We start from the raw sequence: 14,171 nt of genomic DNA, 5'->3' as shown, positions 1-14,171 counted from the left end.
CTTTCTCACTGAAATACACCAGCTCTTTTTCCAGACTTTATGAGTATAATAACCTGCTTCTTTACTTTGGAGGGTTATTAAGAGTGTATCTTGAACAAACTGGGTACCCTGCTACAACTTGTAGGGCAAAGCATTTCCAAACTCCTTTTCCTTAGGATAGTGAATTCAGCTTTTCAGGTCCAGTAATACAATTCCACAGTGCATAGCACTGACCAGCTGTAAACTCAGATTGCAAAATCAGACTAATCTGAAAGAATTTGACAGGTTAATTTCCTACCCTAAGTAGATTTTATATTGGTCCCGTGATGTTTGTTCATGCCAAATTTCAATTGGCACAAATATTGATTTTATGGACTTACATCTTTTTCACTCTCCTCTAACCTTCCTCACATAGGACTCTCTAACCTTCCTCACATAGGACCACTGTGCTGTCTTCCATTCTGGACTTTTTTTCTGTTCCTAAACTTCTGCTGCACATTTCACAGACAAACCTTTCTTTAAGCTGTAGATCAAGCAGTATTACACCATACAGCCCTAGTGTTCAAGGTATCAAGCTTCTCCAATTGCTAATCTTGCACAATAATTTTACATTTCTTCAGGAAATGTGACAAAATATAGGACTTATGACATAATACAGCTGACTTTATTAGAGATAAATGCTTGTTAGCTTAGAGTGATACAGATGACCTAATATCACATTACCTAGCATGATGTCTGTTTACATGAGCTTAGCCATATCATTCACAGGGCCAGCTGCAGTGCTTTCACCTTGACTACCCTACCTTTTCAGTGTTTCTGGCATGTTATCCTGCAAATTATTCATACTATGTCTCCCTATCTGGTGCAGATAGAGAGCATTCAAATAAGCCCTACCATTAGCAGCATTGTCCCCAGACAATGTCTAATAAGAACCCTTACATCCTTGTGGGTTGTTTTTCTGTCTAGTTGAAGATCATTCTGATTTTCAAGGTTAAGGAGGCTTGACCCTTCAGGTTAAAGTCAGACAAGTAAAGACAATCAGCCTAGCATAGGTGAAAGTGAGGGCAACAAGATTCAGCAAGTGACCACTACAGAAATTTCCTGAATGTGTAATTGGTGCCTGCATTTGCTGAGCAGTAAAGATAGAAGAAAAATGTTGAGACACTACATTGAATACTAAAATATTATAGCTTATGACTTAAACATCTTCATGAAGGACTTTTGCCTGTTTTAGCATAACTGTATTACAAAAGCTGCAGAGAAGACCACCCACACCTGAGTGGGGCCCTGGCTGAGACCCTGCACTGCTCACTGATGAAGATAAATAAAGTGACAGTGCAGGGCTGGGGGAGAAGGATAAATTCACAGGGCACAAGTTCAACACTTTGGGAGTGAGGCCACAGCTGGGGAAATGGCCCTGTGAGAGCAGTGAGGCCATGCCGTGCTGGGCACGGGGCTCATGGAGCGGCCCCTTCACCCCGAGCAGCCTCAGCCACACCAAAGACATGGGGCAGCCATGGCCATGGCCCTCGTTTTGTTTTTTTATTTCTCTTTGCCTCTTTTAATATTAAATAAAACATCGATTTTTTGAGAGCAACATCTAACTTCGTTCGGTTTTAACCACATTTTTCAAGCATATTTCAAGATTTTCTGGGTTTGATCCATTTCATTCACAGAGGTTTAGCTTTCTTCGGTCTTCTGTCTTAAACCTTCTGTGTTAAACCAGTTAAACAGGAAGAACTCTGTCCCAGAGCCTACAAAAACTGCAGTACCATCTACACTTCATCATGACCTCCCATATTGTCCTGCTTTATGCACCTTGAATCCACTACAGAGCCCTTCCACGAGGGACCCTATGTCACGTACAGTCTCTGCAAGCTGGCAGTAGCTTTATGTCAGTCAGAATCAGGAATCAGATGCTGTAGTGCAATTTAGCCTTCATTTCTTTTGATGTCTGCTTCCCCTCATGCTTGAAAATAATGTGCAATAGGCAAAAAACAACTCCTGATAAGGAAATTTAAGTCAAACAAAAATCTGAGACTAGGCCACCTCCTTTTCTGGTAGTTAAGTGTATATGGCCAAGTAAAACGGGGAAAGAAATACATGTTTTGTAGAGTGTTAGACTATATGGACATCACTGTAGTTAAACATCCACTGAAATCTTCCACAGACTTCAACAAATTAATTCTGTTCCTTTTAATGAAGGATAAGTTTTGGTTAAAAGGCAAACAAGCCTTTTATTGACATCATCAATAACTCACATAAAGCAAAAGGAAGTTCCATATAAATGGAATTTGCACCAACTGCCAAAAAAATACAAGGTGGTGAAAGGGTAGCAAAGTGAATTACGGTAATAAAACATCAAAAACACTGTCATTTATAACAAAGACTGTGTCAGTGCAAAACAACATTACCTGAGACGTATAGATTTAAATCATTACAAATGAGCAAAAGCTACCGTCAGAGCCTTACTGTGTGAGCTACACTGCAGACTTGTCAAATTCTTAGGTGAAACTGTCAAGTTAGGCTGTAAAATTTCAAACATATAGTGGTGTCTATGTGCTTTATAAACTTGAAATAATTTACTCAAAATATTGATTTGTCTGACAAGTCTATAGAGAAAATCTGTGCTACTTCTAAAGTCACATAACAGAACTGACTCTAACAAGAAGGCTGGAGTAGACTATACTGATCTCTACATGGTATCAGATTGATACTACAGTGATCAGTCTTGCTTTCCATGTCTCAGACACTTTATTTACAATGATCAAAAGTCTCTGATTACTTCTCTGTTGCAGCCTTGTTGCAGCCTCATCCTCTGTCTAGTGTTTCTCATGCTTTTTTACTATTAGGCACCACTGATATTACACAGTGGATTTGTGTGTGAGTTCTGAAATGTTGAATTTGGGCAGTTTCAGCACAAGAATATAAGCAGGATTTCAAGATCTGCTTTATGTCTGGGCTGTAGTGAAATTCAGGTTTTTCAAAACAAATTCCATAACTTGCTTGCCATGAAAAGGTATACCTTAGGATACCTAGTAGACAAAATGTGAGCAATATATTTGATAATCTGGGAAAGTGAAAAATGCACCTCTGAGACATACAGGAGATCAAACAAGCATGCTGTTGGTACTGCCTCTCAAGCCCAGAGTTCTGCATTATTTATATGAAGAGGAGCAGCTCCAAGATGAGAAACTGTAAGTCTGACACAATCATCAGCAATTTGGGCATTTGTCTAGGGTTCAGGATCAGCCATCAGTCAGAGCAATCTGTCTTGGAACAGTGATTTACCAGCTTCATGTTACATTTCATGGCTAACCTACACTAACAGTATCAATGCTGAGGTTTTACTGATTGATTAGTAGAAAAATTAATTTAGCTGTTCATCTGAACTAATTACAGATTATATAAGGATACTTAATGATACATTGCAATCTCCCTCTCTCTTCCTTTCTCATTGCCTACTAACCACATCCTGCAGACAATGAATAACCTGTTACTCTTTATGTTAGGAGATAAGATGGACTTCATGCCTCTTCTTTGCTCCACTTCCCCATGGAAGAACCAGCTTTTATTTCATTTTTTTTGACCTCACCAGGGCGCATCTATTTAAACTTAGAAATTGTGAAAATGAGCTAGCATCTTTTAGTGAAAGCTCCTTAACTGTAGGAAGTTTAAAAAAGGAATTAATCCAGAGCTGTCTTAGAAACATTTTTGAGCAGCAGTATTTGGCACAAAATAAAGCAGTGAGTTAAAGAAATTTTCTAGAGAACAGAAATGTTGTCATAAACATAGGGAACTGAATTTCAAAAATGAAAGAAATTACTGGAAGGATTGAAATAGAGAAAATGGCATAAGAGCCAGTTTGTGAACTTGAGATCTAATTAAAATTTCTGTCATAAGTTGGACCTTATATGTTGCAAAAAATAAAAAGAGAACTAGGTGAGTGCATGGATCAATTAGAAAGTTGTAATGAGCATTGTACTTCTCTGGAAAATATGAAAGTGATTCTAGATTCCAATTGTTATAGCCAAACAAAATAAGGAAGGATACAAGAGACTAATACTCAGCTGGAATGCGACATACAATTCTCATTACTTGTGTTCAATGAGACCACAGAAACATAGGTATCATGACCTATCTCTCTATCGAGGGAATGAGTACAAGAGACTCCAGAGTCCTTAAATGCTATAATATCAAAACAAGGAAGGAGCGGGGAGGGGATTTCTGCCCTACACAACTTGAAGACATGAGAAAGATAACTTGTCTCTTGAATACCTTCAGATTTTAGATTAAAAGAAAACTTACAGTTCTTGGCACAGAAAAGTGTGAGGCAAGCTTTCACTGGAAATACCTGAAGTAAGAAACATAATTCACTTCAAGGTGGAACTTGCCAAACTACCAAAAGGTTATGCAGTCAGGTTGCCAAAAAAAGCTGAGAGCAGAAAGTCTGTCACTATCTGCTCTCCCTTTGTTAGAGTAAGTAGCAAATTATTTGCTTGTGTTTTTCTGTTCACCCAGGAGTACCAGTGGAGGGAGGAAGAATGTCCAAGAAGTGGAAGTGCTAAGTTCTGTAACAAATTATATATGCTATGTTTCAGCTTGCAGCTGGTCAGATTCCTACACTATTGAGTGTATTAACAGCTTAGCTGGAATCCTGTCATGTAGTCTACCAGGTGCTTTTACAGACCAGCACTTCAACAGGGCTGAAAAAGAAATCTGTTTATCTGTCAGTCACTCAGAAGAACAAATGTGAAACAAGATGTGTTATTCAACGTGTTCTTCTCAGATCTATCATTTTTCTTGGAGGAGACGGTGCTGAATTCTTGCAAGTTGTATGAAGTTATGCTACAGTGATCCATGTGTGAGATCTTACTTCAGTAACTCTTTCTCCAGAGCCAAGTTATGACATCAGTGGCACCTGACAAAATTTATAGCACAGATTAAACCTGGCATTCAGAGTTTGTGCCATGTAACTGTCTGGTCATTCCTTGTGGTGTGTTGCAGGCTTCACAAAATGAGACTGTGGGTTTGGGGTTTTTCCCCCCTGCCATTAAGCTAATTTGTAATAGCAGATGTCATCACTACTAAATAAAAATGAGTGACGGATGAATAGATTTCCTCAGTTATTCCTGGCAGCTGAAGTTCTCTTGAAAAGGGCAACCCAGGGGTAAAAAACTGACATGATTCAGTAATCACTCAAGAAAACCATACTTTGACAGAAGAGGAAGCTACTATACAATCAAAGTAAGCATTTATATTCTTGTATTTTGGCCAAAATAAGATTTTCTCTTCCTGTCTTTATTATTAAACCTGCCTATATATACATGGGTATACATTAATTTTATGTTTTGTTAAATCATGCGAATTTGAACAATGTTTTCTTCTTGCTCCCTCCATGACCTGGAGTTCTGTATATTTCAGTATGCCTTTATGAAAATTATTCTGATCCTATGTGATTTTTAAAACATAAGAGGTATACATCCATTGTTTCATTTTACTCTAATAATAACTTCTGTTATTAAGAATTGTTTTCTACTATCTTTTTTGGTATTACTAGAACTTCTGTATTACATACACTTCAATTGAAAGGAAAACTACCATAAAAGGAACATGTAAGGGGATACTCATCAAAATTATTCATTCTTTATGTGTAATTTAAAACTTTTCAGACCTTTGAGAGTTTTTTCATTATTATTATTTTTTTTAAGGAGCACTATAAATGGGCTTTGAACTGTACTATAATAGTTATATAATGCTGGAAAACATTCCATGCTTAGGCAAACAAACCCTGGTGAAGGGCAAAAGGAATAGGATATTTTAGTGTCCTGAAAAAGATAAACCAGCTCATGGTCATGATATGACCCAAGGGACTGAGTCTTGTTAAAGTCAAAGATAATCTTTCCTTTGTTTACAATGGCCACCAAATAACCTCTGAAGTGATTGTGGAAATTCTTCCAGAAATATGCTTGTGTTGCATATTAAAATTGGCTGAATCATCAAATTAATTGAAAGAGTTAAAATTAGACTTATCTCCAACTTTTAGAAAGGAAATATTCTTAAGGTATATATATATATATAACATATATAATTTTTGTTCAAGAATGTCTTTCAGCAAAAATTTTGGAAATAAACTTTGGAAATATTCAAATATTATTTTATATTACTGGTTAAAATACTTTCCAATAAGGGAAAAAAGCATAAAGTGGCTTTCTTTTTGTTAGCCAAACCAATTATTCTTTAAATTATGTATAATTCAGACTAAAAATCACATTGATATATTTCTCCAAATATGTTCAACTGACAGTTTTACTGAATATATTGAAATACTTCTCACTATAAAGTAAAAGCACAAATATTTTGCCTACAAGTCTGTCTGTATAAAACACTGAATTTTTAAGACTGTTTATATTAAGAGACATGTTAAATAGAAAGATTGAAAAAAGGTAAAAAATGGCCCCTGGGACTTTAGACAATATTTTCTTCTCTGTTTGTATATTTCACATACAGATAACTCAAAATAGCAATTATGTTTAAAACACCAAGAGCCATTTTTGGCTCTTAAAATTTCTCTACAGAGTCCAAAGTAGAAATTACAAAGTATGCAAAGAGAAATTGCTTGCATTGAATATTTTTTAAAACTCCTTTCTGTACCTCAGCAGAGGTAGACTGAGATTACATTAATTCAATATATGCAGACCAGGCAGGGACTAAGACCAGAGCACTTGGGAATCTATTAATTTAATGCCTTATGAAAGTACACTCAGATGCAGATCAGATTAAATGAGAGAAGGTTGTACCCCTGGCTTTTTTCTCTACTGGTTTTGTGTCAATGAACAAAAGTTGTGCATATGACATAACAACTAGAAGCAAAATTTCCTGCCCCTTTTATGGGATAGATCTGTAGAGAGAAAGCTGTTGATCATTCACAATTCAAACCTCTTTTAAACTGTGTCTGGGACACGACCTCACAAGGAGAAGCAGAGGGGCAGGTATTGACCTCCTCATTCTTGTGACCAGTGAGAGGACTCAAGGAATGGTTGGATGGAGGTTTGGGCTGTATTGTCAGGAAAAGATTCTTCCTCCAGAGGGTGGTTGGACTCTGGGACAGCCTGACAGAGCTCAAGAAGCATTTGGACAATGCTCTCAGGCACAGGGTGTGACTCTTGGGCATGGTGCTGCGCAGAGCCAGGAGCTGGATTCAGTGATCTTTGTGGGTCCCTTCCAATTCAGTATATTCAGTGTCTCTACAAATTTATGAGTTTAAAACAATGTATTATATATAGGTACTGTGTTTCATGAGTGATTTGCTGTCTTACAGATTGCTTCATGGCTCTCTGATTTATGGTTTGATTATAAATGTAGGAGATTTTTATTTTACAGTGCCATTAATTTTGTTTTTACAATTACTTCTTCTTGTGGACATTCTCCATAAATTAATAATATGTTAACATATATATTAATTTCTGTAAATGATGAATGCCACAAAAACTATTTTGTACACAATTACATGTTTTTGAGAGTTGAGGTTCAGAGCTACCAAATGCATAATCCACTTTAACCAAGATCTAATGTCATCCTAATTAAAATGTTGTTTTATCAACTCAGGTCTCTAAAAAAGCAGTAAACTATACTTCATATGGGCAGGTAGGATTGCAAAGCCCATATAATCATAGTTCCTCCTTAACTATCTTAGTTGAATATTTAATAGGGGACTCTGTCTTGCACCAATATTATGCACATTTTAGTAATCCTTCATAGAAAATATATTGCAGAAAATTTTATAGCATAAATTTTCAGTTCATAAATGATACTTACAATATTTCAGGTCTTCTGAATGAATATTTTTAAATTAATATAAGTGTTTGCTCCTGGTTATTTTACATTCACATCAGTGGATAAACATGTTAAAACAACCTGCCATTAGGAGTCAGAAAGACACCTCCCTTACTTTCCTTTAATATCTCTGGAATGATGAACCTATTTTCTTTGCTCACTGTCCACCCAGACAAAACTGGTAAAATGACTGTAAGAAAGTGTGTTTTTTATTTACAGGGAAAATCTAATTGTTCTATTTGTTACTGAGCTCTGAGTTATCTGAGTGAAGGAAACAAGAACAACTTTGATGGCATTAAGTCCAGTTGTCGGTTTAAATCCAATTCATGTTATTGGGACATCTATAAAAGAAAAAATCGCACATCAACAAAACATGTTATCTAGAGCAATAATAAAGATTTTTATTTTTTTATACAAAGAGTTACTCAGAAATTCAAACCAAGCTCCTAAGAAGAATGTTTTAATTAGCATAAAGGAAAGCAGGCATTACAGTACACATGAACCCTAGTCTCTACACTTAGATGTCGTAATGCCAGGCTGAAAAATACAATACTTTCACACATCATGCCATGAAAGAGGGTCTGGCCAGCAATGCAGACAGTACTATCTTCAAAAGTTTTGCATCAAGAATCTGTCTTAGCAAGGACCACAGCAATACCATGTGAAATATGAACTGTCACTGACATAGCTAGGAACTAATAGCAAATGTTCTTGACTTGCAAAAAGACCCACAAACCTAGCAGATTAAAACTTGCAGAACTACCTCTATCTTTTGGGCACCTCTCTGTTCACAGCATGTTCTTTTGAGTGGAGCAGACAAAATTTAAGCCAGCCAAAACCCTCATGAACCCCCTCAAAATCTAATAAATTTAAATCTCAGATAAAGACTTTAGACCCTCTTTGTACCATTTGGAGAACATCAAATAGAAGTTTAATAATCATAAAAATTTAATCTCTAATTAAAGGTTAATGTGTTATGTCAGATTCTTATATGAGGCAATGTATAATAGGGTTTGGAGGGCACATTGATTCAGTTTGTCAGCAACTTGCACTTGGCTTCTGAGGCAATGGGATAATTATCTGTAGAGTATCAAGTGGGCAGCTGCTAGTGATAGAAGAGCCTCTAAATGGTGCAAAGACCCGTGTGACCTGCTGATCCAGGAATGATGAAATAATCAGATTCCATCACTCGCTGTAACAAGCTATTACCAGAGCATTCATTTTAACCCTGCTCAAGGCCTATGGAATTAGGACACAAATAGGGCATGTTCCAGTGCATCCGTGACATGCATATTTTTTGCAAGATGAAGCCTCAAATAATACTATTATTTTGGGGCCTCAGAGTGAGACAAAACTTTATTAAGATTACTCATATTCCCATGTAGACTATATTAATTGCCAAACACAAGATAATTAGCAAAAGGTATAAATAGAACTGTTCTACCCACACCAATGCAATAATTCCTGCTGTATCATACTGTGCTACATTCACAGCATCCCCAGTCATCAAGGGAAATACTAGAAAAATTATGTTTGCCTTGGAGAAAAATACCTGGTTGTTTTCATGGTAGTGCAGCTCTTGCTAAACTTGCTGTGAAGAGAACCAGTGTTGTAACCCCTCAAGGTAGTCCATCACACAGAAGGTTATATTACATGATCTAATGTTCATGCTTATCACTCCGGTTGAGCTGTGCTGGTCTTTAAGCAACTGGACTTCTCAATAGAAAAATAATGTGTCTTAAAGTAATTTTTCTTTTTGTTAAGGAGTTTTCCCATTCCAGCCAGACTTTGCATCAAATTTGGCAAAATTATTTGTTATTACCACTCTTTTTTTAAAAAAAATATTCATTAAAATTATGATATTCAATTTAGGAAGATGCCCAGAACTTAGCTTAAAACTTACTTTTAAGGTGCCAGGAGTTTCAAATACTGTATATGATAGTAACCTTTCAGAAATTAGCATTAACTGTATTACATCTGACAGTCCTTTACATTTACTCTGATCTTCCACTTTACAGCATTGTACAAAGAAAAAGTTTCTTAAGATTGGCCTACACTGGCCTTTGTTGTATTTATCAAGAATAGCTCCTAAAGTATGAAATCATCAAGGAAGAAGACAGTTTATGAGGGTCTATGAGGCATTAATTCATCACAATTACAGAGTGGAGTGCTGGCAAAAGTATCTAATGATAGCAGAATACAGGTAAACACAAGGAAGCTAAAGGATTTATTTCAGAGCAACCCTCCAAAGCCCCACAGCAACCACAGGAAATTAAGTGCTGATCTAGTCATAGAAAACTCTGGAGTTTAGGTTTTTGGGTTTTTCTTTCTTGTATCCTCCTACTTCCTGGTGGGGCTTAGTGGAGGAGGCCAATTCAGGGAATAGGCAACAGAACTTAACTTTTCAAAGTACCACCACGATTTGATAACCAACACAATATAGTAATATCATAAAGGACATCAGACATGATGAGAATTTTAATGTTTCAGTAACATGCATTTAGCAAGGACAAAGTCGCCTATTTTCCGTTATTCTCATAATTTATTGGATCTGGTCCCTGTATTTCAATGAGCTCTAGTTTTAACAGTATTTAAGACTGATTTTTGATAAAGGATAGAACAAGACCATAACAAGCTCCCCAGGGGTTTGCACTCTGCATGTTTCAATTCAGATTCATAATTCCCTTGCATATTTTGTACATGACATCATTTGGAGTAGCAAAAGAAACCATTTAGGAGCAATGCTTGTCCCTGAGATAAAACATCTATGATCTGTTTTAAGAATATGGGAGATAGAAAATAGGAAAGTCCTTCACATCTAATCTGAACTCCAGTGACAATGGCACTGTATTTGAAAGCATTTTTCACAAGTTCTTCTAAAATTACTTAAAATCTCACATATACTGAAGCATCCACAATTTCAGTGAACTGTGCCATGCACAGTCATTACTCAGTAGCAAAAATATCATTGTGCCATTCAACTGTCACCCAAGGCCTGTTTCAATGCCTTATATTTTGGTTCAAGGCAGACTACACACCAGTTACCTATTCTTTTCTGGTGACATAATTTATTTTAATAGCACTTCCTGAGAATGAAATTTCAAGGGGCTAAGTAACACAGTATCTGCCTCAGGAAAGGCTTTTGACTGCTCTGACCTCCAAATTGCTTTTCAGAAAATGAGCAAGCATACAAACTTTAGACACCATAGGATGGGTGGTCATGATGCGGAAGAGCTGAAGAACTTCTGGGAAAAGGTCATCCAAGAGCAAACTAAGCAGCAAGAAGCTGAAGAGTCTAGGCTAAGCAAAAGTGCCTTGAACAAGTAAGTGGTATTTTTTCTTTTCCACAAGACAGCAAGGCACGTCATCACGTGTTTTAAAATAAGGTAACCTGTTATTGTACTGCTTTATTCATAGCACAGATTGTGTTCTGGATCTTTGGCACTTTTCCTCTCACAGCTGCTTGTCTCATATTACCATGGCTCTTCTGCATGGAAACTCAGACACCCCTCACCCCTAAACCTCATGAGCATTCTTCAAAGGCCTTGGAGCATAGCCATGAAAAAATAAAGCACTTTGGAATTATGGCTTGTGACAGCCAGAAAATAGCAGGAATTTTACCTGGAACTGGTAGAGCTACACAAATAAACAAAACAGTATTACATTAAAGCAACAACCACCCACCTAATCTGTAGAATAAAAAACCCAGAGCACCTTTGTCATGTTTAACAGCCCTTCAATTCATATAAACCCAAAGGTAAAAATGACACAATGAGATTTTCACATTCAATGGAAAATGCTGTGGGCTTTTTGTTGTTGTGGGATCTAATTGTTTGTTTTAGTTCGGGGCAGGAGGGGGAGCTTTACAAAGCAGAATAAAACAGCAGGGATTGCCTACAGAGAGAACTATATAGCTGTATTTTGGTACAGATAACTCTGCACAAGTGTGATGAACTGCTTCAAATATTTGTTCAACTTGTGAAAACTCAGAACTTTGAATCAGGGTCTCCTGGACACTAAATGAAACCCCTGACTACTAATGGGCAGAAACTGAGGACAAGAAATACTATGTCTCATGTGGTTTCCTTTTGTGCTTTCCTCCTGAATTTAACAAAGGTCTTCCTGCATAAACTTTTCTCAAAACTGGGACATTCACATAAACTAATTTGACTTCAACAAACTGGAAGGTGCTGCCAAAGGGCTGTTTCTTGAAAAAAATTCTAGGTAATTTGACCCAGTGCCTAAGAAGAAAGTACGGTCATCATTTAGATACTTGGAAATGAAGATCTCAGAAAAGTTAGATGTGGACAATCCTTCTTCTAGTATCCTGCTCCAGGTAGTCAGTAGTATTTTCAAGTCCCAGTCACAAAATTGGAAAAAAGCCATATGATAAAATCCAGGAATGTGCTCAGCTTCACTGGAAACATTTATCACCCTAGATCACAAAAGTCTACCAGGCAAGACAGTGAAAATGCAATTTGTGGTTCAGATAACATTTTTGACTTCACAAAGTTGAAAATGTTAAAAGCTCTGCTATGAGGAGAAGAAATGTCATTAAAGAACCTTAGCTTACATATTCAATACATCTTAACTGACCCATCATATCTGAAATAGACCCAAGCAAGTTCCTTCAAAGTCACTTGCCCAGACAAAGCCCAGAGTGTTCACAAAATGTTCTATAATTTGAAAAAAAGTCATATTTTCAGGAGGTAATAGACAAAAGAAAATATCAATGCAAAACATACATATTCACTACCTCACCAAAGAGGCACTTGGGAGAATGGTGTGGTTTTAATAAAGGTGAGTGGTCCTTTTTTGACATGTAGGACACTGATGAGAAAAAAACAGTATTTTCAATGGCAATTTTTTCCTAACTCACTGCACCTTCTTTTGAGGATTATCTACATGCACAAAAGAATATTGAAGACTAGGTAGTTTAAAACACAATATAAAACCAAACTCAGAATCAGATAAACACAAACATCCATGTGAAAGAGCCACTGCTGAGTTATTCTCAGATGAAATCACTGGCTAATGTTCTTTTCACCACACCAAAGGTCATTTAAAACCCCATATATTCTACCATGCATTTGGCATCACTATATAATATCTAATCTTATAACATTGCTGGGTCAGGTGTTTCATAACATTTCCTTCAAAAAACAACCCAGCCAACAATATCTTGCAGTGGTCTCTAGAGATTTTATCTTCTGTTTTTATTAGGCAAGTGTCTTGAAGCTATGTGGCTCCTCTTGCATGTGACATCAATTCCTTTCATTTTACACATTCAGGGTGCACCCTGTAACAGGGTCTGTAAACAGAGCTGTTTCTGTTTTCTTTTTTACCCAAAAGGACATATTTTAAGTTCAGCCTGCTCTTCTCCACAGCATTTTACAGCAGAACTTGAGGGGTTGGAGGAAAAAGTGTATTTTTTAATTTACACATTGAATGACCTTACTGCATAGGCAGTACTTCTGTGTGGCTTTGAGAATACCCCAGAGGGAAGAACAGAGTTCTTCACCGTGACAGTATTTCAGCAGTTGTTTGACTCATTCGGAATCCAGCAATGTCAACCACCGATAGTATCAGTACTATCCTTTTCTCCCCTGCATTCCCGATGCAGCAAGCTAGAGGGATGTGTAATTGGTAAATAAATACAGGACAAGTGCTCTGGTGATGAAAGAGAGGAAAGCTTCGACCCTGCTGAAAAGCCCTGGATACATTTGAAGGATTTGGCTCAATAACTGCTAAGCACTTTGTACTCTCTTTGCAGACTTCGCCAGGAATGGACTCTGCGGCTGGAAGGTCGAGTCAGGCAGGTCCAGGCGCACATGAAAACACAGGAAGAACAAATGACACCACTGTCTATCGAGGCTCTTCCCTCACCAGACAAAACTGTTGCTTAAAGGTGCTGGGCAAACACAGCGAGCACTGGGCCTGATTCTGACCTTGCATGCATCTAGAAACCAGCAGTTACACTGCTGAACAACCAAAAGGTCAGATTCTGCCCTTTTTCCAAACTATTTACTAGAGCTACTATTAAAGTCCTATTGAAATTGAGTGCAAGAATAATGTCACAGGGGGGAAAAAAGCACAAAGGAACAGATGAGAAGCAGACAACTCTAATTTTTCTATGATATATTATTTCTGTGATGTATCTATTTAAGTGCATTTCTAAGTGACAACAACATATTCCTAGGAAAGAGTGCAGCTTGTTTAATAGGAATAATACTTTCAGACAGCTGCATGCAAAATTGCACATTTCCATTTACACAGCTCACAGAGTCTGTCTTAATGCAGACATAATATGTTCTGTCTGTCTTGATGAGCCGTAGTAGAGGGAGTTAAGGATTAGC

The 14,171-nt window shown here is 37.1% G+C and overlaps 1 protein-coding gene across 1 annotated transcript; it reads left to right on the top strand.

Moving 5' to 3' along the window:
* The first annotated feature begins 5,086 nt into the window (after nt 1-5,086).
* LOC116184626 (protein FAM240C-like) lies at nt 5,087-13,855 on the top strand. Its single transcript, XM_031507440.3, has 3 exons — nt 5,087-5,226; nt 10,990-11,138; nt 13,589-13,855. The coding sequence occupies exons 2-3, from the start codon at nt 10,993-10,995 to the stop codon at nt 13,719-13,721; spliced, it is 279 nt and encodes a 92-aa protein (XP_031363300.1). The 5' UTR covers nt 5,087-5,226; nt 10,990-10,992; the 3' UTR covers nt 13,722-13,855.
* The last annotated feature ends 316 nt before the right edge of the window (nt 13,856-14,171 follow it).

Source organism: Lonchura striata, chromosome Z (genome assembly GCF_050655825.1).
Source record: "Lonchura striata isolate lonStrDom1 chromosome Z, ASM5065582v1, whole genome shotgun sequence".
Classification (NCBI taxonomy): Eukaryota; Metazoa; Chordata; class Aves; order Passeriformes; family Estrildidae; genus Lonchura; species Lonchura striata.
This window is presented reverse-complemented; position numbering and strand designations above follow the sequence as displayed.

Bases quoted from the DNA above. Each gene is read 5' to 3' on its own strand.
- LOC116184626 (XM_031507440.3), top strand. From the start codon at position 10,993: ATGAGCAAGCATACAAACTTTAGACACCATAGGATGGGTGGTCATGAT. The intron at 11,139-13,588 runs GTAAGTGGTATT...CTCTCTTTGCAG, and splicing joins AGCAAAAGTGCCTTGAACAA to ACTTCGCCAGGAATGGACTC.